The following is a 27,818-nucleotide window of genomic DNA, read 5'->3' as shown; positions in this document are numbered from 1 at the left end:
AGATTATGAAGGAAAGAAAAAAAAGAAGATGATATGGGAGACTCAATAAGTAGCAAACAATAAGCAGCCAGCCATGAACAAAGATTTCACTGACCTTATTATTATGAAATCTTGAGCAATTTGTTTGCTTGTTTTGTACAAATAAAAAAATAAAAATAAAAGAAAATAAAAGAAATCAAGAAATGGAAAACCAAAAGATAAGTAAAGAATCAACATGATAATGAAATAAAAGCAAAACAAAACAGTGGATAAGCTAAGTAGCAGATCCAAAAGAGAACAACCAATGCAAAATATATAAGCGGATCAGCTGGTCGATTAATGAGCAGCTTCCATTTTTTGTTCCCCACCACTACCCAATTCCAATTCATTCACATTCTGACTTATTGTTTCAATTTTCGCATCTTTGTGTGTATGATTATGGTCTACCACATAATCTTCTAAACGTTTCCAATTTTCCTTCTTAATCTTTTCGCGTTGTTCATTATCCTTTAATGACTGTTGGTACAACATTGTACATTGGTCGTACAATATTGGATTGTTTTCCATAAAATGTTTGAGCGCATTGAATGCCAAAGAGGTGATCGTACGGTTCCAATTATTGGCAGCAGCACCTCCACCATAGCCAAAGTCATAACCTCCATTATCAAGATAATTGTTTGGATTGGATGGGTCCATCACTAGATCAGAGCCATCCAGGTTCTGGAAGCTACCTATTTGGGAGATTTCATAAAGAGCAGGGAAAACTATTGGTAGAATTGTTTCAGCATTCTCAGTGACCAAACTCAAAAAGAAGTCATTATTCCAAAAGCAAAGAACTTTCTCCAGAATTTGGAAATGTGGAGAGGTAATACATTTGGACAACTGAACGACCAATGGGATTTGAATCTTTTGGAATTCCGAAGGTTCAATAACTTCAAATACATCTTCAACTTCATTGAGGAACATGATCTCTTTTGGAGAGTTAACTTTTGGCCAGAATCTGAGTAATCCCATAATAACTTCTTCAGTTAACAAAGGATCTTTTTCCAAAAATTGCACTACACAATAAGCTAATTGTGGATGGTATAAAGATAAAGCTTTAGCCTTGTGCATGGGGAGTAACACACGACACAAGAATATTTTATGCTCTTCTTTTAATGGCAAGGCAAAACCATTAATAATCGAGCCCAAAATTTCAAGAAGCTCAGAAATACCATTGAATCTTTCAGTTTCATAAACAAATTGCAAGAAGACATTGTTAATAGATCTTCTAATAAAAGAGCGAAGAGAAAGGAACTTCCCATAAATACGATGCAATGTGGTTTTGAGGCAGTCACGTTCACGAGGGTCTTCAGAATCAAATAATTCCAATAAACGCAAGATAAAGTCGTGGTCAATGTATTGCTTAGCCATTTGATGGTTGAAATCATTGCTTTCGACAAATCTAAGGAAAAACTCGTAAACTACTTGCATGTGAGGCCAAGCAATTTCCAGGACTGGCTCATCTTCATCAGGATCGTAAATATCACCCACTGGATTCACTGGCGGTGGGATTGGTCTAAATAAGTTCTTTTTAAACATTTCAACCACACTATGGTACATTTCATCAGTGTAAGTGAAACGGTTCGAAGATATAAACTCAATTAATTCTTGCAAAGTTAAGCGTTTCAATTCTTTCCCCTTCAAGTCATCACTTGGGTCATTGAAATCGAATATAATGTTACATTGTTTGATTTTCTTCAAGAACAATTCAATTTGTTCTTCTGGTAAAACTTCATCAAACAGAGGCAATTTCTCAAATGTTTGTCTCTGAGAACTTGGCTCGACTCTTGATGATGAATGACGTTTAGGAGTCTTAATCAAATCAATGTCATTATCGATCTTTGCTGGTGCAGGTAGACGTTCAAATGAATGAGATGAGCGAGGAATTGTCATATCTTCGTCCTCTTTATCTATACCATCTTGATATGAACTTTCTGGCATGTTATTATTATTATTAGGATTATTATTAGGATTATTATTGTCATTGTTGTTATTACTGTTCATATTCAATCCATTATTGATTGGAGAGTTTGATAACAAACTGTTGCTAGATAATAAATTATTCTTATCGTCGGCTGGAACAGTAATACTCACTTGTGGAACGCTATTTGAACTGTTACCGTTACTGCTGACGGCAGGCAGGTCTGCGTTACTATTAGCGAGTATTACATTAGCAGAACCATCCTCTGGGTTAGCCCCATTTTTAAGAGAAGCATCATCAGACTGTAGATCTCTAGAACTAGGCGCAGGAGAATTGTTACTGGAAGCAGCATTGGTGGCAGTAGAGGAAGATGTATCCTTTTTGTCCTTGTTTTTTTTGTCTTTGGAAATATGTTTTGTTCCGGCACGCTTCAAACCGCTAGCCAAAGTTGTGCTCAGAGAGCTCAGGACTGTGGAAGATGACCCATTGGAAGTATTAGACTGTGTTTGACCGTTAGAAGAGTTTCCGCTACCTTGTGAATCCTTATCCTTCTTCTTGGTCTTAAATCTGTCCTTAAATTTGCCCATCATTTTGACCGGACAAAAATTGAAATGCTAAAAGTGTGGGTTGATAAGGATTAAAATTAGAATACCTTTATTCTAAAGAGAAACCAGTCGCCTTTGACAGTGTGAATGTTTCGCAATAAAGAAACACAATATTGTTTTGGGGAAGAAAATAATAAAAAAGAAAGTATGCAAACAGGTGAGTTAATTCTGAACACAGAGAGTTTGGCAAAAATCCTGCTATTCAAGTTTCCAGATGGTATTGATTATAGAAAATTAATGGAAAATGATGCTGGAAAATATGTTTTTGGGTGTAATTGTTTCTATTTGGTTGGACAATCTTGCCTTGTGCTTTTGCGAGATGTGGAAGTGTGTTCTTTTTTTCTCAAAAAGTTCAGCAAAAACAATTGCAATTTCCGTCCAGCATCACATGACCTGTGGACGATGGAATACCCTCGGTTTGCTACAGGGGTGATTTTTCTTTATTATTAGTGCTTTCAAGTTGATTTGGCTCTCTTTTGTAAAGTTCTACGATATGAGGTGAGGTTTTGATGAGGCATTTGTAGTTGTCATCTTTGTTCATACATTAATTAAAAAAGACTTTTCAAAGATCAAATAAAGTAACGCTGTATTAGTCGGATAACAAAACCAGAAGCTAAAGCCAGATAGCAAGAGAAAAAAAAAAAAAAGTACAAGTATAAAACCAAGTAGTGAGTGACAGTCACAGTCGAAGGGGAAAAAAATATTAGAGGTAAGTCATAAGAAACGCAGGCACGAAAAGGATAGAACAAACATCACAAATTTGACGAGTGAAAGACGAAAAAGTCAAGTTTAAGCAGTAGCTTTTTCTTCAGGATGTTCTTCTTGGGTGAAGTTCTCTTCGGTTTCAGCCAATCCATTCAATTCTTTGTCCAAATCTTCTCTGTGCTTTTGATATTCTTCATTTTCAAGGGCTTCTTCATCAGAAGTGTCGTAGACATCGTCCACTTGGCGGATGCTCAAAGTTGGCTTAACAGCGGCGGAGTCCAAAGTCCAGTTTCTCAAAGCGTTTTCAGCATCAATGATAATTTGCTTAGAGGTTTCGTAACCATCATAAGCTGGTCTGGTTTCACCAGGAGTAACTGGAGCATCATCCAACAATTCCAAAAGAGCTTTACCGTAACCGGCAATGAGGGCCATTTTTTCGGCGTGTTCTCTGATAGAGTCGAATTGATAGTTGAAAGCCAACTTCAATTTTTCTCTAGTGATGTTAGACAATTGAGCTTCGGCAACCAAAGATTCGGCTTCAGCACGAACCAATTCTTGTTCTAAAATCATAATCTTTGGTGATTGTGGGTCCTTGTATTTAAGATAAGCAATCTTATCGGTAATCTTGGCCTTACGGTCACGGGAAGGCTGGACAGAAGCTTCAATGTTACGGACAGACTTGATAGTCAAACGATATTGGTCATAACGGTCGATAAACAAGTCATCCAATTCCCCGAGTTCATAGATGAGGACACCCAATTTGTCAGTGATATCGGAAACATCGTCGTCATTTTCTTCACCCCAAACAGACAATTGTTTAGCAACAGCACGACGTTCATTGGCAGCCAACTCGAGGGCTCTCATAACGTTCTTTTCCATCTTGACATACTGAGCCAATTTCTTAGCCAATTCCGGACCAAATGAGCCAGCGGTGTTAATTCTCAAGGAAGAAGCAATTCCGCTCTTACCGAAGTAGTGCTTTTTGGTGGTTGATGGAGGAGGGGCAGGCGATTGTAATTGGGAGGCGGTTGGCGCTCTTGAGTTTCTGAGGGAGTAAGTTCTGTGCATTGTGAGATATTATTGGATGAGAGAGGTAATAATAAAAGAGATGAAAAATTTCTTCCTTTTTTTTTGGAGGGGGGACAAATGTGGAAAAAGCGAGGGGGATGAGTGGGAGGTTATAAAGGGGGATACATGAGCAATGATATTGGAAGGTTGTGGATAGAACCAGCAGCAACTATGCGGGAAAAAACAAACAAACAAACAAGCTGCCTCCAACCAGGCAGGGTAGACGGACCCACCAGCAACCGACAGGTTACGGGGCCCTTTTTTTCTTTGGAGGGGGCATGTTGTGCCCCGTGGTCATGTGGGAGTTTACGTCATGTGTTCTTGCTATCGTCGGCGACTGGCAGATCTTTTGTGAGGCGGGTCCTCCCATCAGTAATAGCACAACAAATATATATAGCACCCGGCAGGAAAATGGCCACGGAGATAAAGTATATAGATATGTAGAGGTTGATAGTGCCAAAATGTACAATTATTCCTTGCTGTTTCCCACTATTTATTGCTAGCCCTCCAAAATTGCCCTCTTCTAGGAACAAACACAATATCCCGGCTGTGGGCATTCAAGCGAAGGCACTTATGATCGACACATACAACTAACACGCCAAAAAACTATTATGACATAATTTCGGACTATTTTTATTGATGTCATGGGAGTCGAAAAAAAAAAACATCCCGTAAGATTGAGTAGATGAGTTATTAGCCATGTTCATTTGGCAGGCAATGTCATCATCATCTTCCTTGCTATTTATCAGGCCTATAGATCTGTATATAGTCCCATTTCTTGAGATACTGCTATGCAAGACAAGGAAAAAAGAAAGCTTAAAGAAATCTTATAAGCAAGGAAAAAATAAATAAAAAAAAAAAAAAAAAAAGATAACAGTTCATTTACAGAGCCTGTAAAAATCCAATCTTCATCGGGCATTCATCTGAGTGTTTGCTCTAATTTTTCTTTCCTCGCTTGTTAATAGTCTTGGCACAACGGAATACATAATACAAACAGACACGAAAAGGTATTGGCCAAAGTGCCAACGTGTCAACTAACTATATAAGGGTTTTGTATAAATCGATAAGAGAAATGTAATCTGTAACTGTCTCGGCGAAATAAATGATGTCCTATGCAAGCAACCTTTGACAAGAGTGTAGAAGAGATTCTTAACTGTAAGCTTCTCTATAATAGCATCTCGGAGAAAGAAAGATCACCTCATTAATAGAAACAGAAGTGAATTTAGGAAATGGGAAAGTGGTCAAAGGATTTTTTGTCTGAGAAATTGAAGAATGAAGTACTGGGAAGGAACTCATAGTTTCAAATCGTTAATTCTTTTATGGAAGGAAAATTTTCATTCGTAGTTTGTCTATATGGTAGTATTACTAGAGCTTTTTTATTCTACGATCACCATAAGTCACTCATATGGAACAGACTCACAGCACTGAGGCTTTGTTTGCTTTTCATGAGATCTATGTGAACTGACATCGGCAATTTATTTTCAATCCAATATTTTGCTTTCGGTTTCCTATTGTTAAGCATGTTAACATGCATTGCTATACTGTTAAGAGCAAATTGGTATCAATTCATTGGAGTTGTAATCTAGTCATAATTTTTTCTATCATAAACATTATCTAACATATGGTGATGGTTTACGTCCCTGGTATTCCTTTGTTGCATCAATTTGGAAATTCCTTATCCTTAACTTTTGAAGAAAGTATCGTTTCACCAATGACTGGCGAACCCCGAAAAATTATTAGAATAGTTGCAAGTGGAATAGTGTCTATATAATTATATACATGTGTCAAGTAGCTGTTTATAAGGCAATTATTCTAGCAGTTATTAACCATGATGTTGAAATGGTTAGATGAAAAGTATTTTAGGTCTCATATGTATCGTCCATTCTTTGCTTTACTAGACTTTTTCTTTGTCACTTGTTTCTTGGCAGTTTTGGTTTTTGATGACAAATATTTTGGTGACTTTTTACAACCTCATAATAGAGACGGCACAGTCTTCATCATATGGAGCTATCCGATAGGTATTTCATCCAAAGATGGCATACCAGTCATCAGTCCAGTCTTCTTAAACTTATTATACAAAAAGCGTAACAGATCTCTTAAGTCATACATACTCCAGTACCCAACAATCTGCAATTAAAAAACTGACAAAATAAGCCAGCCGCAATTTATCATCCCGCTGTATATTATCCTTCTCCCTTAATGAGGTTTTACGTCAAACTTTCCGAGGACAGTTTTCCGATGGCTGTGGAGGTCTACGCACACGTGATATTCGTAAATTGAAATTGTCAACATTCCATTTATTCTCAATCACGAGCGATTTTAGATCTAAATGCTCACTAGAAATTTGAACACGGAAAAGTATGCAAAAATCAATACTAGTCGATAGTGGAATGTCAAATATCAGGGAAGGGCAGTTGGAAAATTATAAAAGCCATACATGAAAATGGTGGAATAAATCGCAATTTAAGAAGGATGACTTTTCGGAATATATAATATTTCTGCCAGACGCAAAAAAAAAGAAACAAAGAAAAAACAGGATGCGAGAAAAGAAGGAATTCTATTTTTTTTAACAAAGGGTGTGTTTCTAGGTGGTATGCACTTTGAAAGAATCTGATGATATAATAGTATCAAGGATGGTGGCATACAGCATTTTAAAAAAATTTTCAACAATCTATCTGTACATGGATCTTTCTTTTTCTTTAAAAAGAAAATCTCAAGATCTGTCTTCCAAGGTTCTTTGGGTGTAATCACAGGATTACGGGTCATTGGATAAACGGCCTAATACACTATCAAATTAATAGAATTACCTGATTGGTATTATATCAGGCAATAATAAATGACGGTGAATGGCAAGATTCCGTTTTGTCACATTTTGTAGGGATGTGTAAATTATAATCCGTCTTAAGTCAGATTGACAAATCTGGAAATAACAGGAACATAAAAAAAGTACTATTCTGCAATACGTGCCGACTATATGTATTCCGATGCTAGCATATGCTGGAATATTGGGATATCACAGGGGTAGTGCATTATACATAACCAAAAAAGTGGATTGTTGCATCTGACATTCCCCTGCGATGGTTGACAGAGGCTCAGTAAGGAACCAGGTTCCACCTTTATTTTATTTATTTATTAAGGACACCAATTGGTCGATTGGGGGTGACGACAGCAGTCGTATATTTATTCGTATTTGTGGATATATCAGACCTATCATCAGTTAGCAACCTATCTTGTCACTCATCCAAGATGTCAGGAGCTAATGTCCTCTGGCTCGCTCAGCCAACCTACTTGGGTCTGCCATATTTTATATCGAGCAATGGGACACTAATCACTAATCCAAGCATTACAAACTATAGTGGTACGCTGCAAGTGGTGCAGTTACTGCTTCATATGCACCCCCTTGTTCTCCTGTACGTTTCCCACCCTGTTTTCAATTTTGACTTTTGTGTTTTTTTTTTTTCTGCCAGTTTGTAATTACAACACTGGTAGATCCTTTTTTTTTTTTATTTTTTTATTTTTTTGAGAAGCCGCGGCGACAGGCCTATACTTAAATTTACATTAACAAACACCACTATTATATATTCTGCTCTATTTCTGATCTTTCCAAAAACAGTGCAAAAAAGTAAGAAAAAAAAAAGGAACAGTTTAATCTTTTGTCCCTCTCTTCTTTTCCAGATCGTATCTAGCCTGGTGATTATCTCTCACTTAACGTTCAACACAAAAACAGAACAGGTTCTTTCAAAAAATAGCTAAGCTAAATCCATAAAGAAAGAGGGTCCTTGTCCTTTTTTTTTATTCAAAGGTTCCTTCTCCCATGCGCTACTTCACCTTTCAAACAACCCAATAAATTTAACAATACACATCTATCACATTGAATTCTCAAACCCCCCACCTTCCATCATCCACCTCTTCTTCGTCTTCTCCATCATCAACAATCAGGAGAAAGTCGAAGAAGAGGGTCTTCCAATGTACTGGCTATGATAATTGCAGCATGACTTTTACTAGATCAGAACATTTGGCAAGACATATTAGAAAACATACTGGTGAAAGGCCATTCCAATGTCCATTTTGTCAAAAGTTCTTCTCTCGTCTTGATAATCTCCGCCAACACAAACAAACAGTTCACGCCTACGAAAATTATGTTTTGACTCAACAAGAAACTGTCACCATTGGAGGCGAACCTAATACTACCGGAGGAAGTCTTCAGCAGCAGCAGCCGCAACAACAGCGACAACCGCTAAATATGGAGTTGGGCGCTTCGTCTGCACAACCTTCCATGTTTGACCAGTCCAGCTTCCATCAACCGCCTCCTATCCATCACCGACAATTATCTGGTTTCGATAACCAGTCGGCGAGATCCTTTAAAACTCTCAGTAGCAATGGCTCAGGATCCGTTAAAACTGCTATTCTATCTCCAAGTTCTAGCAGTGTGTCATCATCAGTAACCAATACCCCAACTGCTGGCCAGACAAGTCCAACCAGATCTCTTTACTTCAGTCCACCTCTACAACAATCCAATAGCTTGCCAATGTTGCATCAAAATGGATTGATGACCTCGAGCATATTACCAAATAATTCAAACACTCCTTTGGGAACCACTTCTCTGTTCTCAAAGACGCCACAGTTCAAAGCAGACTCTCGCAAACGTCCACGGCCTCTAAATCTCAACGTGGAATATTCTTCGAACCCAGAACTTGCAACCCACAGACAGACAGCTGTAGAGTATGCATCATCTGTTAGTCAAAATGAAAACAAAGGTAATGATTCTTCATTTTTTACCCGACTTGCTCTGCCATTTTCAAATCAAAGCCATACTTCAGTCAATTCTGCCCCTCTTCCTTCGAATTCTTTTGATACCGCTTCTATTTATTCAAATAATAGTGCACATGCTCCTTCAATTTACTCAAATAGCAGTTCATTTACAAATTCCAGTGACAATGGCATTAGAATTAGCAGTCCACCTCCGCCAATTCATCAAAATAATTTCTCCTCAACCACTCCTCCGCAAACTATTCAACATAACAGAGGGCAACAAGGCACTAGCCCATTAGTTTCACCCTATCAACTGAAATTCCCGACTGCTTCCCAACCATCGTCACCATCATTCAGTAATTTCAGTAACGCGACTCATTTTGATTCTGTGAAGACTACTCCAACGTCTAGTGCTTTCAGCTCACAGTCATCTATTAGATCATCTTTCCTGTCGCTGAGTTCTTCTTTGAATAGTGGTAATCGTTCTTCGCTTAGCATGCACAACAAGTTGAACAACAATAATAATAATCAAACACTCCCTTCGCTACCAATGGTTTTCTCAAACCAAGCGTCAACAGCGAAACTTTCTGCCTATCAACAAGCCCAGCTTGCATCGTCAGGGAAATTACCAAGTATCAGTGAAACTAATCATCGCACATCTTCCACTAATTACTATAATAGCGCTGCCGGCAACAGGGTTTCCCTGGCTTCGTCCTCTTCCTCTTCTTGGCTACGTTCAGTGTTGAACAATGATGATAGACGTATGTCTGTAAAGTCAGATTTTTCTATTAATTCTCAATTTTCTGTCAACTCAGACTCAAAACTCTACCTTCCACCATCAAAGCAGCAATCAAGACAGCAGCATCAGCAGCAATACTCTCAGCAACATCAATCATTTGATTTCTCAGTACATAGCACTGCTCCACACAGTGCTGGTAGCCCACCATCATCAGATACTCAAGCAAATCCATCATCCTCGCACAATTTCAAATCCATCTCTAATAATTCTCTGGCGACAAGAATCAGTGATTTGATGAATCCTGAAACCACCACTAGCGCTAGATCCTCCTCGAATATCCGCCTACCTGCCCTTTCATCTCTCAGCTTGAGCTCCGGATCAGAAACTAACCATAGACCCAGTGACGGTCCGTTGAGCAAAAAGCCTACCATTGAGAGCATGTTAGTGACTGAACCAGCTTCTGATACTTATGTGGTCTCACCGGCTGCGGAATCCATCATTGATACTGCAATGTCTGGAAGTAACTCTAACTCTGAATTCAATTTCACTGGAAATTCTGCATCAACCTCTGTTAATAAACCCATCCCAACAATTACTGCTCCTAGCAATACAACTACCATTGAAGCTCCATCTAATGATAGCAATTCAGTCTCCTCTGTTAACACAATTAATAATAAGCAAGACATCGATGGAGATAAAGGAATGTCTGTTATTACCAATAGTAATATTACCCCAACCAAGAACCTTGAATCTAATTCCATCTCAACTCCATCTTCTGATAGACCTCAACTTCATCAATCTAATTCCTTGGCTAAAAGTAGTAATGTTGGTATTTCTTACCATGGTCATATTTCACATCCTGGATTCAAAAAATCGCCAATTGCAGTTTCTGACATGCCTCATGAGAACTATGAGGACACTGAAATGGATGTTGATATAGATGTTGATCAAGTGGCAGCTGAAGCAGAACAAGAGTTCCTAAAGAAGCAAATCAGGTATCGTAATCCGAATTTGCCATCTTCCATGGAATTGCAAAACCAGCAGCGGTTTTCACAGGTGTGATTTCAATTCATTTGTACCAGTTCCCTACGTTTTATATGTCCGTTCTTCTTTCCGTCTTTTCTTTATTTTCCGGCTCTTATTATTGATTGTTTTTTACTATGATTGTCTTTTGATGCTATCTGTTTTGAAATAAGAAGAAAAGTACGTCATCTGTTACTTTTCCCAATGAATGCTTCTCTTTTATGTCTTTTGATTTAATTCTTTGAAATTTGTTTGCATCCTTTTGCTCTTATTTTTATTACAAATAGCACTAATATTTCTATTTCAGTTTACGCTATGCCATTTTGGCTTTTCTGCATTTATCTTTTATTTATCATTATTTGTTATTATTTTTCAGTTATCTATACAGTAACTAACCCTGGTTGTTTGCTTTCTACAATAATGTCTACTTGTAGTATCTATCGATCCGATTCATCTTATCTACTTCATATTTGGGTGGGCATCGCTGGTGTTTGGGTGTTTTGTCAGATGAGTGCATATCGGAAAATCATCACCCGGCCTTTTTTGGCCCTAGCGAAGGGAAAAAAAATTAAGGGAAAAAAAAAATCGCTGAATGTGAAAATGCATTGCACCACATTACTCCTTGTTGCACGACTACAGATCCACAATTATAATTACAACGTCTCAGAAAAATAGCCGAACTGTTCACGAGTGTGTTTTCTTGCTTGTGATTTTTAAGACATTTTCTGCTTTATTTTATCGACAAACACTACCGTTATCTTAGTTTTTGTTCCACTTGTGAGTTTGCCTCCCCTGTTGCTGATTTTTTTCCTCAAAGTAAAGTGCTGTGCTTTTTTGCGTTAATCCACATCAAAAAAAAAATTAGCACTCCTCTTGTACGGTCTGCAACATATTCCAACATCGCATTGCTGGTGATCTACGACATACTAAAGGATCCATAACCCGCGTAATATATTTATATTAGGTCAAATAATGTCTACCCAATCCTATTCCTACGAAGGTCAAGATTCCCACGCGTCACTGGCCTCCCAAGGCCAGTCTACTGGCCAAGGGTCTACTGCTGCTACAGTTTCTGGATCGACCACATCCAACCAAGTAGCTGCCAATACTGCCGGACAAAGCCAACACCAGCAGTCGACTGCTGCTACCGCCGCTTATTATACCCAAGCCTATCCTCAACAACTGCTGCTGCAACAGCAATCGCAACAACTGCAACAGCAAACACTGCAACCACTGCAACAAACACTGCAACTGCAAGCGCAGTCTCAACAACAACAGCAACAACAACAACAACAACAACAGCAGCAACAGCGCTATGCTAACTATTATGATGCGTACGGTTATGGTAACCAAGTTTATCAGATGGGTCAAACTCAACAACAATACCAACAATACGCTGCTGCAGCCACTGCCGCTGCTACCGTTGGGAATGGCGCAAGTACTGGCGCTACCACTGTGAAGACTGAAGATAAAAAAACCATTAGTGCTGCCTCCACTACTCAACACCAACAACTTGGTAGTGCTTCTGGCAGTGCGACTACCTCTGCTGCCACCACTCCGTATGCTCAGCCGTACCCTACCAACGCCGCCTTCAGTATGCCTGCTGGCGCTGCTTGGCCCTACGCTGCTGCCGCCGCCGCCGCTGCTGCTGCTGGTCGCCCAGGAGTGATGAATGCCGCAGTGATGCCCCAAGCTCCAGCAAAACCACGTATCACCACCACTTTCTGGGAAGATGAAAACACTGTGTGTTATCAAGTTGAAGCTCGTGGGATCTCGGTGTCTCGTCGTGAGGATTCCAATTTCATCAACGGAACAAAACTTCTTAATGTCACCGGGATGACTCGTGGGCGTCGTGATGGGATTTTGAAAACCGAGAAAACCAGATACGTTGTGAAGATTGGGGCCATGAACCTCAAAGGGGTATGGATTCCATTTGAACGTGCGTTTGAATTGGCAAGAAACGAAGGGATCTCCGATCTTTTATTCCCGCTCTTTGTCCGTGATATCAAATCGTTTTTCCTCAGCGGTGGCGTCAACGCAGGAACCGTGTCTGCTGCTGCTGCTGCTGCTGCTTACCTTCCTCAAGCAACTACCGCCACTGGCCAACAGCTGGCTCATCAACCTCAACAACAGACCCCACAACAAGCTCAGCAGTTCTACATGTATCCTCCAGTAAGCCAGACCACTACTACTGGACAAGACGGTACCACCACTGGTGACAGCACTACCTCAACCGGTGCTACCACCATTAGTGGGGCCGCTGGTGCTGCCACAGGATCTGCTGAAGGACAGGCCAATGTTGTTTATCAGTACCCTGCCCAACAGTATAACAACTACGCTGCGTATTATACTGGTGGGTACCCAATGAACCAACAGTACATGTACTATAGCGGGTATGCTCAGCAAGGAAAGCAGACTACTCAGCAAGTAGAGCCAAAGAAAGAAAAGTAAATACTTGTCTTTTTTTAAAAAAAAAAATTATATCTTCATTTTGGAGGTGGTGGTATCAGGTCTTTATTTGATGTGCTCAATATGCTTGTTTTTTTTTTTTCTCTTTTCAACCGGGGCAAATTCAGCTGCCTGGAAATGTATTTTATTTACCCAAAACAAAACTAAAAAAGTATTAAAAAACTGAAAAACTGAAAAACTAAAAAACAAAAAAAAAAAAAGAGGCAGCTGGCTCTTGGAATTATAACATTTTATTTTGATTTCTTTTTTGTATTTTTGTGTTGCTTGTGAGTTCCTGGCATATATATAAATTGTTTTCCGATATTTAATAAATTTTCTTGTTTTCTATATTTTGAGTAATTGAAAAATTGATTATCATTTGAACTTGCTTTTCTTTTTTCTCTTTCTTTTTTCGATTCCTTTCAAGATATTGTCTTATTTTTTGAAGATTCTTTATACATCTCTTCTTTTCCTATAAACTAATTGAACATTTCTTTAAAAGTATAAAAAAAAAATAGAAAAAAGATAAAAGGATTATTACCTTGGGAATTCCTCATTAAAGCCTTCTGGTCTTAGTAAGCTACTACTGCGTTGGATAAATCACTTTCTTTTATCGTACATGGTGTGTGTATTCTGTGAAATACTAATATGCCACAATATGTGGCAATCACATTTTCGCGCAGGAAGAAAACTGGATTTCCAAGCTTGATGAAAAGATAATTAACCTTACGCACCAAAGCTTTGTATGTCCGCTTGATACATACCTTTTGTGGTTGCTTTTTGTCCCCTGATTTCATTATATCATCCTCTATTTTGTATTGAGAGATATTTTTAGGTTGTAGAATACTACGCAAAAAGATGTTTTTTCGAACCCTCTTCAGCAAGTATCAGCAATCGCTTGCCAAAAGACCAATCACCACAAATATGTGCTCTACAGGGGTAATATTCGGCTGTGGTGATGCTCTTGCCCAACTCTTATTTCCAAATCAACCTCTTGCAACCGATAACCCTGAACATTCTGATTATGTTGCCCACACTAATCCTAAAAACTTGCAATTTGATTTTTCTCGTACTTTACGTTCAGTGATTTACGGCAGTGTGATTTTTTCTCCGGTTGGATTCCATTGGTACAAATTTATTTCTGGGGTCCGCTCTCCTATCAGGTTAGCGGCTGGATCCACCTCTAGGCTTCAAAAAGCGTTGGACTTATTTACCAGAGTTTCAGTTGACCAGATAATATTTTCTCCTCTTGCAGTGGGGATGTATTTTTCAGTGATGCCATTGTTAGAAACAGGGTCCTGGAGTGAAATGAAGGAGAGACTCGAAGAAAATTTCAAACTCACATTACTCACTAATTGGAAAGTTTGGCCGATCTTCCAATTGTTCAATCTCAGTATCGTGCCCCTTGAATTCCGTTTGATTAGCTCAAATATCCTCGGGGTCTTTTGGAATTGTTTCTTGAGTTATCAAAATAACAAGAGAAGTAGTGACTCACAATTACCGGTTTATAGTCCTCCAGTTCCAGAGTGAGCTGCTTCTTTTCAGGTTTTATGTACTCTTCAACTTAATATTTTAATTCATCTATTTGCTCTGCTGTAGATATTCGGGTCTTGATCAAATAATGTTGATTACCAACGCCAGAAAGAAAAACATACTACGCGTGTATCAGTTTTAACTCAATTGCATATATTCCCAATAAAACATTGATGAAAAACTATATTCAAGCGGATTTCTTTGAATCTCCACTGACAGGATTCTTGGCATCAGCCTTTTCGTTGTACGCTTTTTGCAAACCTTCGATTTGTTTTTTCAACGTAGCAATATCCTTGTCCTTAGCATCCAATTGTTTCTTGATGCTATCGACACTACTACCGCCGTTAGTAGACTTCAAAATATTGTCCCATTTAATGATCTTCTCCAACAATATGAGAATGGTTGGAATTGCCATCCCTAAACAAAGGACAATCCCCGTTAAGTAGAAGTTTCTTTGATTATAGAACTTTCTTGCCAAATATTCACTACTACTAAGCTCATTATACCCATGGCTCAAATGCCCTGCTGGGCCAGCTTCTGCTTCACGTACAAGTGGGTGTTTAAATGATCTTTGGGCAGAGTCAACAAACATCAACCCAACGAGGGCGCTGCATACCATAATGGCCACGCGAATTTGTGTTTGGTTCCAGATGAAGAATGAAAATTGAACAATCTTCTTGCGAATCTTGTGTGGGAGAGGCAATAATAGAACAGTGACGATGGCCATTTCAGCCACCAAGACACCAAAAATCTAATACATCTAAAGTTAGTATGATGAGAGAAAAGAAAGAATATTTAAGTTGGGTAACACAGAAGAGCGAAGAAAAAAAAGTAAATACTTACCAATGACATATAAAGACTCATGTTTGTTTAATAATTATCGTTGTAAGATGGACCAAGCTGTTCCTACCAAGGTTGCGGCTCTAGTTGAATTTATCACGGTTGTGATTTTAATAGACGCCGCGGGCTGTGTAACCTGTGGTGCGCGCATAGCATCATCAGCAACATGAATGCGACGAGGGTGAAGAGTTTTAGAGAGTTAAGCTACGTATACAAAGACGAAGAAGAAATTTTTTAATTTCACTCTGTGTGTTATTTGATGTTTCGGGCTTATACTGCTACCATTGTTTCCTTTTTTGTGATTACTAGGAAAGTTTAAGGTATTCAGGGAAGGAAGGAGGGAAGGAGGGAAACATCCTCAAGAGGACACATGGAAATTAAGGAAATGAACCTTATCGAAGCTAGGATGAAATGATATTATTTCTCATCAAAAGATTTAGTTAAATAGAGGAAGCTGAGATGGAGCCCATTGCTATACATAATATTTACTATGTATATAACATTGCCATTACCGCTATAGATTCTTTATAAGATTCATGAGGGCACAAGAATAACATTGAAGAGCTTAGTTTTCCAAGTCATTATAATCATCAACCAATTGGACCACCATTAAAAGCATACATTATAAATAAACAATTATAATGAAGGTGATATGATCATCAATTCATGAAGTAAGGCCTGTGCCACTCACGTGATGGTGTATGATTTTTCTTATTTTTTTTTCTTCTATTTGTTCCATCGAAGATTTGTAATCGCCGACAATAACCTCAAAGTTATAGTACACACTTAGACTCAGTCTAATACTTATCTATAAAACTACAACTACTGTTAATTATCCTAAATAACCATGTCTCACTACAATCCATCTAACACCGAATGGGACTCTGTCACTGTTGTTGGTAAGAACGTCAGAAGAGGTCCATCTGGTCCAAAGCAAACTGTTGCCAGAACTCAAGGTCAAATCAATGCTGCTCGTCGTACTGGTGGCGTTGTTTCTACTGAAAAGAAATATGGTTCCGCCAACAGATCTAATGGTACTGAAGGTCAGAGATTAACCAAGATTGACCGTGAAAACGAAGTTGCTCCACCAAAGAAGTTAGACATCAGTGTTGGTAGAATCATCTCCAAAGCCCGTGCCGAAAAGAAATTGACCCAAAAGGAATTAGCTACCAGATTGAATGAAAAGCCAAACGTTATTAACGACTACGAAGCCGGTAGAGCCGTCCCAAATCAACAATTGTTGGGTAAGATGGAAAGAGTTTTGGGTGTCAAGTTGAGAGGTAAGAATATTGGTGAATCTTTGGCCAAGAAGCCTGCCAAATAAACAACTATTTCTTGAATAATTTTTTTAAATTCACGATCTTTATGAATGTTTTATTGTTTCTTGATGAGACTATCGATGTTTAACGACTTTTTTTTTTTCATTTTTTTTTGTAAGATTGATTTAATATAAAGTATACTTTATGTGTCTTAATCTTTTCTCTTACGTACTTACAAAATATGAATATTTGGAAAGTTAGATGCTACTTTGAAATGTTCAATAAACTATTTGTAATATTTACAAGTATAAACCGCTTATATATAGATTCTTTGACCAATTTCATTGTAACCAACCTTACGATCCTTCTTATTATCTCTGTTGGACTTACCATATCTGATACCAACTTCGCCGACCTTAGCATCCTTGAATCTGAAAACAGACTTCTCATGTTGCAAAACTGGAGCAAAGAAACCAACCTTCTTCTTTTCTTGATCAGCTTTACCTTCATCATGACCTCTAGAAAGCTTTTCCAAAGTCACGGCAGCTGGTTCCAACCCCATCACTTTGGCAGCATCAACTGGCCCAAAAGGTTCACTTTCGGCGATGGTCAAGAATCTGGATCTGAGGGTCTTAGCTGGAACAGGAATTTCAGTCAAGTTTTCTGGCTTTCTTTGGTTATAAAGTGGTAACATATTGTACAATGAGGTGTTCATGGCCTTCAAACTTGGGGAGATCTTCTTTTGTTGGTTCCAAACTTTTTCAATGTCGTTCAAACGAATCAAAGCTTCAATACGCCCAACACTAATGCTAAATTCGTAGGCAATTTGCTGAATGGTTTTGCCAGCTTCAATCTGTGAAAACATCTTCTGTCTCATATCTTCACTGACAAAAGTATTGGTTTTGCAGTACTTGTTATTTGGGAATGGTTGCAATTTTTGAGCTTCGTTTGGTAATCTTCTGTAGGGCGAGGAAGAAGAAGGTTCATCTTTTATCATAGCATCTCCTCTTTCCATTATAGGTTTGATATAGTTTGGAGAATGATCTTGAGGTGGATAGTAATACTTATTAAGATAGTATTCACCTTTGTAGTTCTTTGGTCCCAAAAATTTACTCATTTGGTAACGCAAGTTAGTTCTATGAGACTTGGAAGGCTCATTCTTCAATGTGTCGAATTTCCAGAATGGATAAGCAATTTTCTTCCCACGCGAAGCATGACGAACAAAGTTGAGAACCACTTGGTTGTTCTTTGCGCTCCTAAGAGCACTTGGACCAGTAGTAAAATTGTTTATCATCCTTATTGGTGACTTTATACCAACATTATTCGTTCCAATCAAATCGAGATTTTTCTTCACTGTTAATATTTTTTTTTCTTGTGGAAAATGAGTGGAAAAAAAAAAACTAATTACCCGGTGTGTTTTGTGTAAACTGTACAAAAAATTGATTTCGCCCAGGATCGAACTGGGGACGTTCTGCGTGTTAAGCAGATGCCATAACCAACTAGACCACGAAACCAACTTGTCCTTGGATTTTAGATATATACTATTCGCTATATTTTTTTCTTGGTACCGTCGTTATGGTATATGGTTTTTTGATTTTGATTTTATGATACATTCATTTCAGTTCATGAAGCACCTGGTGTGAGTTAAAGTGTTCAGTTGCAACATTCAGTTACAACATTGATTTATAGAATTATAATAGGTGTCTAGACTTAAAAAGTGTGTGGTGACACTTTAGACAGATCCATGGTACTGGTTCTTACTTGGTTTACTTGGTTTACTTGATTTACTTGGTTTACTTGGTTTACTTGGTTTACTTGGTTTTTATTATTATCAGCAATATCTATGAGTCCACATTTAGTAATACGTCCAATCCAATCATGAACCCTGAAACTATTTCCACCTGCAACGAAGCTATCACCTAGTCAGCTCCAATTGCAACTCACCACGAAGCCAGCGACCATCCTGTAACCTAACCAGCTCAACATAAAGCAGTAATAGGAAATAATAGGTTCTAAAGATAATAATAGGTAAAACATTACGTAGATAATAACATGTAGTTAAATGTAACAATGATTATAAGGCTTTCTGAATAATAAAGTCCCTATATGATTTAAATATATATAGACTTTTTGAATAAAACTTGGGTGTATAATAAATGAATGAATGGATTGTATATTGACGAGTAGCAGAGGCTCTAAATAATATGTAAGGCGAGCTTATGAGCCAGTCTGTAAAAATAATTATTAATAATCAAAACTGTAATTTACTCCTCTATCATATTCCTTTCTATAACATTAATAATTGTTATTCAAAATCATAGAAGAAATGGAATCATGTAACAATAAATAATAATAAAAATTGACAATATTTCATTCGGAGAATCATATGAACATAATTTTTTTTCATAAACAACTAGAAAACCAAGAAGAATCAAAATCAAAAAAACATATACCATAAATACGTTTTTTTTTTTAAAGACAAAATTCAATATATTAATTAATTATATAACTATATATCTCATAAACTACCTAATGTAGTTTGAAAATTAAAGTGTTAAGGGAAAACCATTAATGGTGAAAAACCCTATTATTGTGAAAAAATGTTTTTATGCGTTTTTAAGGTTTTTAATTTTTGTTGTTTTTTGTTTTTTTTTGATTTTATTTTCTTGTTTTTCCCCACCTATTTTTTCTTCTCCGCTTAAAAGATATTGCTTTCAAGCAAGAAGATCATTGAATCAACGGCCATAAATTTTTTTTTTCCTTCAAAATTCGATTTATTAATAAATATATAATTATATATATCTATGTAAAATCTTATAAGCTAATGCTCATTATATATGTTAGGGAAAACCATATCCTATGGTGAAAAACCCTTTAGTGATAATTATTAGTATTTAAATAAAATGTTTTTTTTGTTATTGTTTTTGTTAATTTTTTTTTTCTTTTTTGTTTTGATCGACTATTCAGCTCCCAGTAGTAATGATATAAATCAAGTTGTTAATTGATGTGTTCCAATCAATTTGGTTATGATATCTTAGGCGTGAGAGTTTGCGTTGATAGCATAGGTAGCGGTCGATCTTTTTGATTGTTGATTCTGAATGATTGGGAGCGATTAAGTTATTCCATGCTAATGGAATTGGGATTTTCAATCTTGACCATAACTCGGTTGATAATGGGCATTGAATTAGGAAATGGGTCATTTTGATCTTGACTTGGAGTTCTGGTGATTCATGTTGTTGGTCTTGAGAGACGGTTTCGAGCCCGCAATAGTGACATTTTCTATGTTGGTAAAAAATTGTTCAGCACCTAAGTGGAATATGTGTATGTTTTCAAAGTAACCAGGGCTATTATGTTGGTATTTGTGGAGTCTCTTCCAGAAAGAGTTTTGTTTCGTTTGGGTGACTTCTTGGATATTGGTTAAAGTGGTGGATAATTTATGTTTATCAATTCTGGCTCTTTTTTTCTTGCTTCCCTGTTTGTGTTCAAACTCCATGACCAGTTTTGGGATCTCCATTTGATAGATAGTTGGTATACCGTCTTGAATGGACTTGGCAAGGTCTGAGTGTTTGATATTCATTGGGCTCAATGTTTGTTGTTGAGATATTGGTTTGGACAGTAATTTATACCAAGCTACAAAAGCACATTTTTCCGCTGTGGTAAACATTGGAAGATTTATAACCTGGTTGAGTATGGACCTGCTTTCTCTCTTATTCTTGATATTGATCTGGTCACCCAATATTAACCGCCACCAGTATTGGGTTTTTATATATCCTTGTATCGACTGCTCTTCCTCGGATAGATTTTGTTTGATGATCATGTTTATTGCTAGTTGGAGCTTGAATCGGAGTAACTGGCAATATGGGTTTAAAGATTGGAGAAAGAGTTGTTGAAAGATTTTTGCCTTGCGGTAGCTCAATTGGCTTTTGATATCCACCATGCCATATCCTCCTTTCAATGGGCTTGTTTTTAAAGTGTCCATGGAGATTTTCAGTTTTTTGTTCACCTGGTTTTTGATGGATTGTTCTAGCAAATCTATTTGGTCTGGAAGCATAGGTGCATGAATCTCGTGGTAATATAGCTTAGACAAGATATATGTGTTATATCCGACTATTTGACTTGATATTGGTAGTGAACTCATGTTGGTCATGTAATATTTGGTGCTGATGTCTTTTTGGAGAGTATTAGGCCAGGTTTGACTCGAGTTCCCAATTTTAACGCCTAGATATTGGGTTTCATAATTATTGTCAGCAATATCTATTTGGAAGTCGGACTGGAATGGTATTTGATCGCATGGAACAATTAATCTGGATTTGCTTTTGTTTAATTTAGAACCACTGACTTGTTCGAACGCCTGAATTATCTTCATAGTGTTTTTGAAGTCATTATGATCTCTCAAGAATAAGGTAACATCATCTGCATAGGCAAGGTATTTGACTCTGGGGATGATGTTTGGTTGGATCTTATGGTTGTAACTGAATCCTTTATTTAATCTTTGGATGGCTCTTAGAAAAGGTTCAAGGGCTAACGCGAAAATTGTTGGTGAAAGTGGGTTGCCCTGAAGGGTTCCGTTTCTTAATGGGAAAGAAGGGCCTGTAATGTTATTTAGGCAAATGGTTCCGAGGGCTTTGGTAAGGATAGCGTGAATAGTTTCCGTCATTTTTCCAAAATTGAGTTTTCGAAGTAATATTTTAAGGTATAGATGGGAAATCTGGTCAAAAGCCTTTTCAAAGTCAGCAAGCATGATTCGGTGGTTAGTAGAATGATTGACATGTGGCTTGTCTTGTGGGGATATTAAACTGGAAAGCAAGTCACCGAAAATTGTTATATTAGAGAAGGAGGATCTTTCAGGTATGAAACCAACTTGATTTGGGCCGATAATTTTTTGCAAGAACGGGAGCAAACGGGCGTTGATGATGCTGGAAAAGAGTTTCAAATTTGTGTTGATTAATGCTATGGGCCTGTAATTCTCCACTTTTTGAACATCTTTGTTTGGTTTTGGTATGAGAGTGAATTTTATGGTTCGATAGTTGAATGGAATTTCCCCTGAAGAAAGAATTTGGTTAAATTCTTTTAGAAGTATGTGTTTTATCTGAGGAAAGAGAGACTTATAAACGCCGTATGGTATACCATCTACCCCGGGGGCGGATTGAGTATTGGATTCAGTAACTGCATATTCCAATTCTGTCATGGTGATTGGTTTGTTCAAGTTGTTGGATTCAGTGTTGGTTAGTGGTATCTGATCTCCCAAGGAGGCGTTGATGAACCTTTCTATATTTTCCGAGCTCTTTGAACCACGAGATCCATCGTAGAGTTTTTGATAGTAATTGGTTACTTCTAGAAGCATGTCTTGCTGTGATGTCAATAAAGCGCCATCTGAAGCTTTGAGGGCTTTGATTGGGCGCGGTCTGGAGTGTTGGTGGAACCTAGTTCTTATGTGGTCATAATAATTTGGTTCATCAGTATTTTCTGTTATTTTCTTGTGTACCATCGTCAAAAAATTCAGCTTCAAGCGAATCTCGGAAATGAGGTCTGAAGTAGAGTTCACAGTGGGTGGAAACTTGATCTTCAGAAGCCATTGAATAATATGATTTTTAATAATATTATGTTGGGGGATGTAAGTCATTGCATGAGGTTGAGTGTTGATTTCAAGAATAATAGAATCGTGAGTTGAAGAAGACTTTAGATAGTTTTGTTGGGACATTTGAATATGAAATCTGTTTTTGTCGGAGATCATGGACTGACTGATATAAAAACGATCTATTCTGCGACTACTTTCTTCCGTGGTGGATTGGTTAGTCCAATTCTTTTTAATCTGGTGCAATTTTGGATGTTCATAGATATCTGCTAGCTTGAAAGTTTTGATTAGCTTTTTAAGCGACTCGGACGATCTTTGTTCGCGAGAACGGAAGTTAGCAGAGTCTCTTGAATTGACAAAATTATTAAAGTCACCTCCGAGAATAATGTTGATGGTCTTATTGTTGCTTCTCGCTCTGAGAGCGGTAAGCTGGGTTTGGAGGGTGATGGAGAGTTGATTTTGAAGGAGGATTTGTTTTTGGTAATCAGCAGATGGGTTGTAGATATTGATTAGCCAAAGCCAGTTATTGGCATCTTGTTCAATAATGGCATCTGTGATATAAACCTGGAGCTGGCTCAGTACTGCAATTGTTAGCAATGAATGATCAACGACCTTTATGTGGTCCTCAATTATAATAGCTGTGCGGGATGATGGAGTATTTTTATAAATTTTTTTGTTTTGGTGTTGGAAGAGGAAGTCCTCGCCAAGATTAAGTTCTTGAAACATTGAAATGTTATATTGGTTTGATAGATGGAGAATTTTGGAGTCATCCAATCTCAATCTTTGGATGTTTTGACTAATGATCGATAGTTTACTCATTTTGTGTATGAGAGGCGTTTTTTGTGACATTTGAGCCATCTGATTGAGGTGAATTTATTTCGTTGTTGTTATCCTCCAGGGGGGAAGATTGTTCTTTTGACAGAAGCTTCATTGGCCGGGGAGTAAATGATTCCAGTGGCGTGGGCATTTTGTCTAAGTTTTCCAGGATAGTTGGATGTTTTGAGAAGGGGGAAGCTGAATGAGGTGAGGTAGAATGAGGTGAGGTAGTAATAGGGGTAGGAACAGAGGTAGGGACAGAAGCAGGGACAGAATCAGGGGCAGAAGCAGGGGCAGAAGAAGTGGCCAGAGCCGAGGAAGTGACAGTATCACGGGCAGGGGTAGGTGAAGGAGGAATGTTGGCAGCAGAAGAAGTAGTATGATGTTGTGAGTTTACTTCTTGATGTCTGCGAGAAACACGGACCTGAGGGTGGGATGAAGGTGAGGCGAGGATCTTTTTGGAGACCTTGCTAATATGGGCCAGCTTGATGGCGCTAATGGCCGCGAACTTGGCGTGCTTCTTAGATTTACCTTTCTTGGACAATAATTCTATTGGTTTGGTTTGATGTCTGAGAGTAGCAGTGTGTTGGGTTGTAGAGGTTTCGAGTTCATCCATGGATTGGTCTGCATCAGTAGAGAGGCCTTCCTCTAAAGCATCTTCCTCATTGGATGGGTAGTTCTTTTCCAAAGTATCGTCCTCATCAATAATTGAATCATCAACATTTTCTTCTTCATTTGCCAATAAGTCGAAAGGGTTTGAATGTGGTTTAGAATATTCTGGAGTAGCCGGTTTATTCAGTTTTATTTTTCTTTTTTCGACAGTCTGAAAACCATAGTTTGATTTGTGGTTTGGTTTGACTGCTTTTCCAGAATTTTGTTTCGGAGAGTGTTTTTCTGGATCTTCCGGATTCACAATAGGTGCTCTTTGTTGCTTTTTGAAATAACAATCTTTTGCCCTATGGGATAATTTCTTGCAAATGGCACAAGATGACGTCTTGCAGTCAAAACGAGTGTGTTCACGGGAACCACATGCAGTGCAGTGGACGCATTTCGTGATGACTCTGGAGCGGAAATTTTTGTCATTGAAGAGTGGAAGGGATTTTCCTGAGTCAATTTCAATATAACCATAAGTGACAATACTGGCAGCTTTGCTAGCTTCTTCCGTAAAGTGAACGGTGTTGATTGGAAAGAAGGATGATGGATCAATTCCGGATTCATTGAAGACATGGTCAAGAAGTTTTTCCCGGTTAAATTCAGTAAATTCGGAATTCATTTCAATCTCAATTAAATGGGATTCCTTATTCATTGTATTTAACAAAGACCCTGGCGTGTAGGTATAATTTCCAACTGTAACTTTAAGGTGGATGTTAAGATATTCAATTAAAAGATTTCTGTCCTTCTTGAAGATATCAGAGCCTGTATCCTGAGGGTTTGGGATGAAGTTTGAGTTAAGGCAGATCTTCTTATTAAAAATAACCAAGTGGTTGAGGGCCCCTTTTAAGTTTTCCCTGATTATGATCAAATCCTTATCTGGTTCGTTGGATGACTGTGTAATAGTATCAAGTTCTTTGGATAACTTAGTGAGTCCGTTTTTGATGGATTCCAAGTGTTTTTCAAGAGGAAACTCTGTAAAGATATCTTTTGGGATCTTAAAGTAGATTAAGATATCCTTAAGATGCTGTTGGCTCATGATAAATTCCAAGTAGTTCTCCAAGCTGATTCTAGAGTTTCTTAATCTGTTGAATTCGTTTGTCATATTAAAACTGGTGTAGTTTTGGAAGAAATCTTCAATTTCCATGATCTTGACGAGTTCCTCGCGTTTTTCTTTGGATTTAATAATAGCAGGATTGGAGGTGGAGAACAATTTTCCTGATTTGCGTTTCTCGCTTATGGCATATTCCAATACGTCGCGGTGCTTAAAGTCAAGGATTTTGATGTGACTTGCCCATTTGAAAGTTCTTTCAAATTTCATCAACACGTTTTGGAAGGATGGATCATTGGTGTTTGTAGTGGCTCGAGGTGTGCGCTTGTCTCCAGCGGTGGCTTGAGCATAGGTTTGGATTGGTCTTGTCACATTGACAGCTGGAGCCACCGGATTGGAGGCCGTAGTTGGAGAGGCGACAGTAGAAGGTGAGACAGAGGGAACAGGAACAGAAGGAACAGAAACAGAAGGAACAGAAACAGAATTTTTTTTTGGGTTTTGAGAATTTTCGATTTTTTTTTGGTTTTCGGAGTTTTCATTAATAAAATCAGTAGAAATAACGGCTTGGGTTGGAATAACAGGATTGTGCATGTCAATGTCAGTGTCACATGCTGCATGAGAATTGCGATCGCAATCAACTGAAGAAACATTAATTGCTGGAGAGGTAGTTGGGGTAGAAATGGCGTTGGAATCCATGTTTTGGTCCGCTTCAGGATCTTCTGAAGCAGTTAAAAAGGTTTCAACAGTACTATTAATAGTATTGTCGGCTGCATCAGTAATTTCTTCATCGGAATCTTGATCTTTAGCTTGTTTGTTTATGTTTGCTATCGGGATCGGGGTTTCAGATGTTGCGCCAACATCCAATGAAGAGCCCAAAGAAACCGGGGTTTCAATGATTGGGGGATCATTAGTAGGGTCGGTGGAGTAGTTTGGAGTAGCTTTATTACTATTTCTAGTGGTTCTCATGATAAAATCAGTTTTTTCACCTTCAGCTTTTTTTTTTTTTAAAGACAAAATTCAATATAAATACTTTTTTTTTTTTATAAAGTCCCTATATTTAACTACTAAGAGCTATATAGGTCATCGCACTTTTTATGTACGGTTATTATGATCAATTATGCGCAGCTATGGCGACTTATTTGGTGTCCGTTTTCTCCCAATATTTTTGGTAACCCGGGAGTTTGGGTTGGAAAATGCAATGTTTTTGACTTGTAGCAACCTGTCACTATTTTTTTTTTTTTTTAGCCAGGGAGGAGGAAATCTTCGAAAGACACCAGCGACGCAACCTTACCGGTAGTGTGAGATTTTTACTCACTAAAACCCCCTTGTATCTTACCTTCAGAGTGGTATTACTCCTTACTCAGCTAGCGTACTGAACGTGACCTGGTGGTTAATGCAGCGAGCGGGGTTCGAACACGCGACCCTTTCTTAGTCTATGGTTCTGCCCACTACGCCACCCAGCGCAGGTTAATACGGTTTTTTTTTTTTAAAGACAAAATTCAATACGGTACTTAATGATTTTGTAAGATCCTGAATTTGTGCAATTTTATGCTAATATCTAAATCCGTGATAGTTTAGTGGCTAGAATCCCCGCTTGTCGCGCGGGGGACCGGGGTTCAATTCCCCGTCGCGGAGTTTTTTATTTTTTCTTACACTACCAATTTTTTTCAGATGTCGTATGAAAAATAAAAATAAAAATTGCGGTTTGTATGGTGATGAGATGCCCAGATTTTATATACAAGATACAATTATGAAGGTTAGCCTGCAGAGTTTAATAGGTGGTTATAGTTCTGACTCCAGTAGCAGTAGTGATTTTGAAACACAAAGGGCTCAAGAGAAAGGAGAACAGGAAGAGACCTTGTCAGTGAAGAGGCGGAAGTTGCATGAATTGAAATCATTGAAAGAGAAGAAAGAGAATTACCAGAGAGCAACAAATGAAGCTTCAAAAGCTACTAAGGCAAATGATGCTAGTGGAATTAGGAACCCTATAAGTATATCTTCTTTCCTACCGCCACCAAAAAACAATAATAAGAGACCATTAATAGAGAATGATGACGATAATAATAGTGAGAAGAAGAATTTAGGAGCGTCATTGAGTTACAAAACAAGAACCCTTGGAGGTGCCATCAAGAACCAATTCAACGGTGTCAGTGTGCGAGATAAAGAGACTGAGTATTTCACCGACGATGAACTAGATGAGATGCCCGAGCTGGAAATCAAAAGCTCAGTCAATGTTACTTCTTTCTTACCTAACTCCTTATTGCGTAAAAAGAAGAGCAAAAAGCAGTATTCACCTCCAATTACCACCAAAAGTGGCTCAAAAAGTAATTTCAGTATCGACTCGCATAGTATATTCCCTTCAAATCATCCTTCAGTCAGCACGCCCAGAGAAAAATCACTGTCTTTGAATTATGCATCTCTCGAATCCATTCCTAAACCTCCAATTCTTGATCCAATAACGTCTGCTCCAGGCAATGAGCCAATATCAAATGAGAACTCCATGAAATTGAAAATTCCTGAAAATTCCAATGTGTTGGAATTTAATATGGATGATTTCTACAAGGAAAATAATGAGCTCATTTCCAAAGGTGCTGTTCCCACAGCAATTAAAGATGTTAAAACATATAATGCTAACAGTAAGAACCAATTGAGCTCTTTGATTAAGTTCACAAATGATGAAGATAATTCCATTGCATTACAGGAAAAATTCAAGAAAGAAAAGAATAATCAAAGGAAAATCAGGGAAAAATACGGTTGGTAACTTTTTTATTATTTGTTTGTTTTACCAAGAACAACAAGAAAAACAAGAAA

General features: G+C 37.9%; 10 protein-coding genes across 10 annotated transcripts; 5 read left to right on the top strand and 5 right to left on the bottom strand. All coding sequences in view use genetic code 12, as the record gives it.

Annotated features, from left to right (window-relative positions):
• Nucleotides 1-315: 315 nt before the first annotated feature.
• On the bottom strand, nt 316-2,532 carry RTS1 (protein phosphatase 2A regulatory subunit RTS1; the record flags this gene model as incomplete). Its single annotated transcript, XM_064994969.1, has 1 exon — nt 316-2,532. One exon carries the CDS (start codon nt 2,530-2,532, stop codon nt 316-318), a length of 2,217 nt encoding a protein of 738 aa, XP_064851041.1.
• An 804-nt stretch (nt 2,533-3,336) lies between these two features.
• DASC09_013650 (Eisosome component PIL1/LSP1 family protein) lies at nt 3,337-4,320 on the bottom strand (the record flags this gene model as incomplete). Its single annotated transcript, XM_064994968.1, has 1 exon — nt 3,337-4,320. One exon carries the CDS (start codon nt 4,318-4,320, stop codon nt 3,337-3,339), a length of 984 nt encoding a protein of 327 aa, XP_064851040.1.
• Nucleotides 4,321-8,311: 3,991 nt separating this feature from the next.
• Nucleotides 8,312-10,873, top strand: DASC09_013640 (C2H2-type zinc finger protein; the record flags this gene model as incomplete). Its single annotated transcript, XM_064994967.1, has 1 exon — nt 8,312-10,873. The coding sequence occupies one exon, from the start codon at nt 8,312-8,314 to the stop codon at nt 10,871-10,873; it is 2,562 nt and encodes an 853-aa protein (XP_064851039.1).
• A 933-nt stretch (nt 10,874-11,806) lies between these two features.
• On the top strand, nt 11,807-13,285 carry DASC09_013630 (KilA-N domain-containing protein; the record flags this gene model as incomplete). The annotated part of the gene is made up of 1 exon (XM_064994966.1): nt 11,807-13,285. The coding sequence occupies one exon, from the start codon at nt 11,807-11,809 to the stop codon at nt 13,283-13,285; it is 1,479 nt and encodes a 492-aa protein (XP_064851038.1).
• Nucleotides 13,286-14,140: 855 nt separating this feature from the next.
• DASC09_013620 (ethanol metabolism protein) lies at nt 14,141-14,812 on the top strand (the record flags this gene model as incomplete). The annotated part of the gene is made up of 1 exon (XM_064994965.1): nt 14,141-14,812. One exon carries the CDS (start codon nt 14,141-14,143, stop codon nt 14,810-14,812), a length of 672 nt encoding a protein of 223 aa, XP_064851037.1.
• Nucleotides 14,813-15,002: 190 nt separating this feature from the next.
• Nucleotides 15,003-15,679, bottom strand: DASC09_013610 (Yet1 protein; the record flags this gene model as incomplete). Its single annotated transcript, XM_064994964.1, has 2 exons — nt 15,003-15,566; nt 15,659-15,679. 2 exons carry the CDS (start codon nt 15,677-15,679, stop codon nt 15,003-15,005), a joined length of 585 nt encoding a protein of 194 aa, XP_064851036.1.
• Nucleotides 15,680-16,502: 823 nt separating this feature from the next.
• MBF1 (multiprotein-bridging factor 1) lies at nt 16,503-16,979 on the top strand (the record flags this gene model as incomplete). Its single annotated transcript, XM_064994963.1, has 1 exon — nt 16,503-16,979. The coding sequence occupies one exon, from the start codon at nt 16,503-16,505 to the stop codon at nt 16,977-16,979; it is 477 nt and encodes a 158-aa protein (XP_064851035.1).
• A 251-nt stretch (nt 16,980-17,230) lies between these two features.
• Nucleotides 17,231-18,208, bottom strand: MRPS35 (mitochondrial 37S ribosomal protein mS45 MRPS35; the record flags this gene model as incomplete). The annotated part of the gene is made up of 1 exon (XM_064994962.1): nt 17,231-18,208. One exon carries the CDS (start codon nt 18,206-18,208, stop codon nt 17,231-17,233), a length of 978 nt encoding a protein of 325 aa, XP_064851034.1.
• Nucleotides 18,209-23,799: 5,591 nt separating this feature from the next.
• Nucleotides 23,800-25,973, bottom strand: DASC09_013580 (uncharacterized protein; the record flags this gene model as incomplete). The annotated part of the gene is made up of 2 exons (XM_064994961.1): nt 23,800-23,813; nt 23,837-25,973. 2 exons carry the CDS (start codon nt 25,971-25,973, stop codon nt 23,800-23,802), a joined length of 2,151 nt encoding a protein of 716 aa, XP_064851033.1.
• Nucleotides 25,974-26,757: 784 nt separating this feature from the next.
• Nucleotides 26,758-27,768, top strand: DASC09_013570 (PRCC domain-containing protein; the record flags this gene model as incomplete). The annotated part of the gene is made up of 1 exon (XM_064994960.1): nt 26,758-27,768. One exon carries the CDS (start codon nt 26,758-26,760, stop codon nt 27,766-27,768), a length of 1,011 nt encoding a protein of 336 aa, XP_064851032.1.
• Nucleotides 27,769-27,818: the final 50 nt, after the last annotated feature.

This window comes from Saccharomycopsis crataegensis (genome assembly GCF_037102585.1).
Source record: "Saccharomycopsis crataegensis DNA, jcf7180000000073, whole genome shotgun sequence".
NCBI lineage: Eukaryota > Fungi > Ascomycota > Saccharomycetes > Ascoideales > Saccharomycopsidaceae > Saccharomycopsis > Saccharomycopsis crataegensis.
This window is presented reverse-complemented; position numbering and strand designations above follow the sequence as displayed.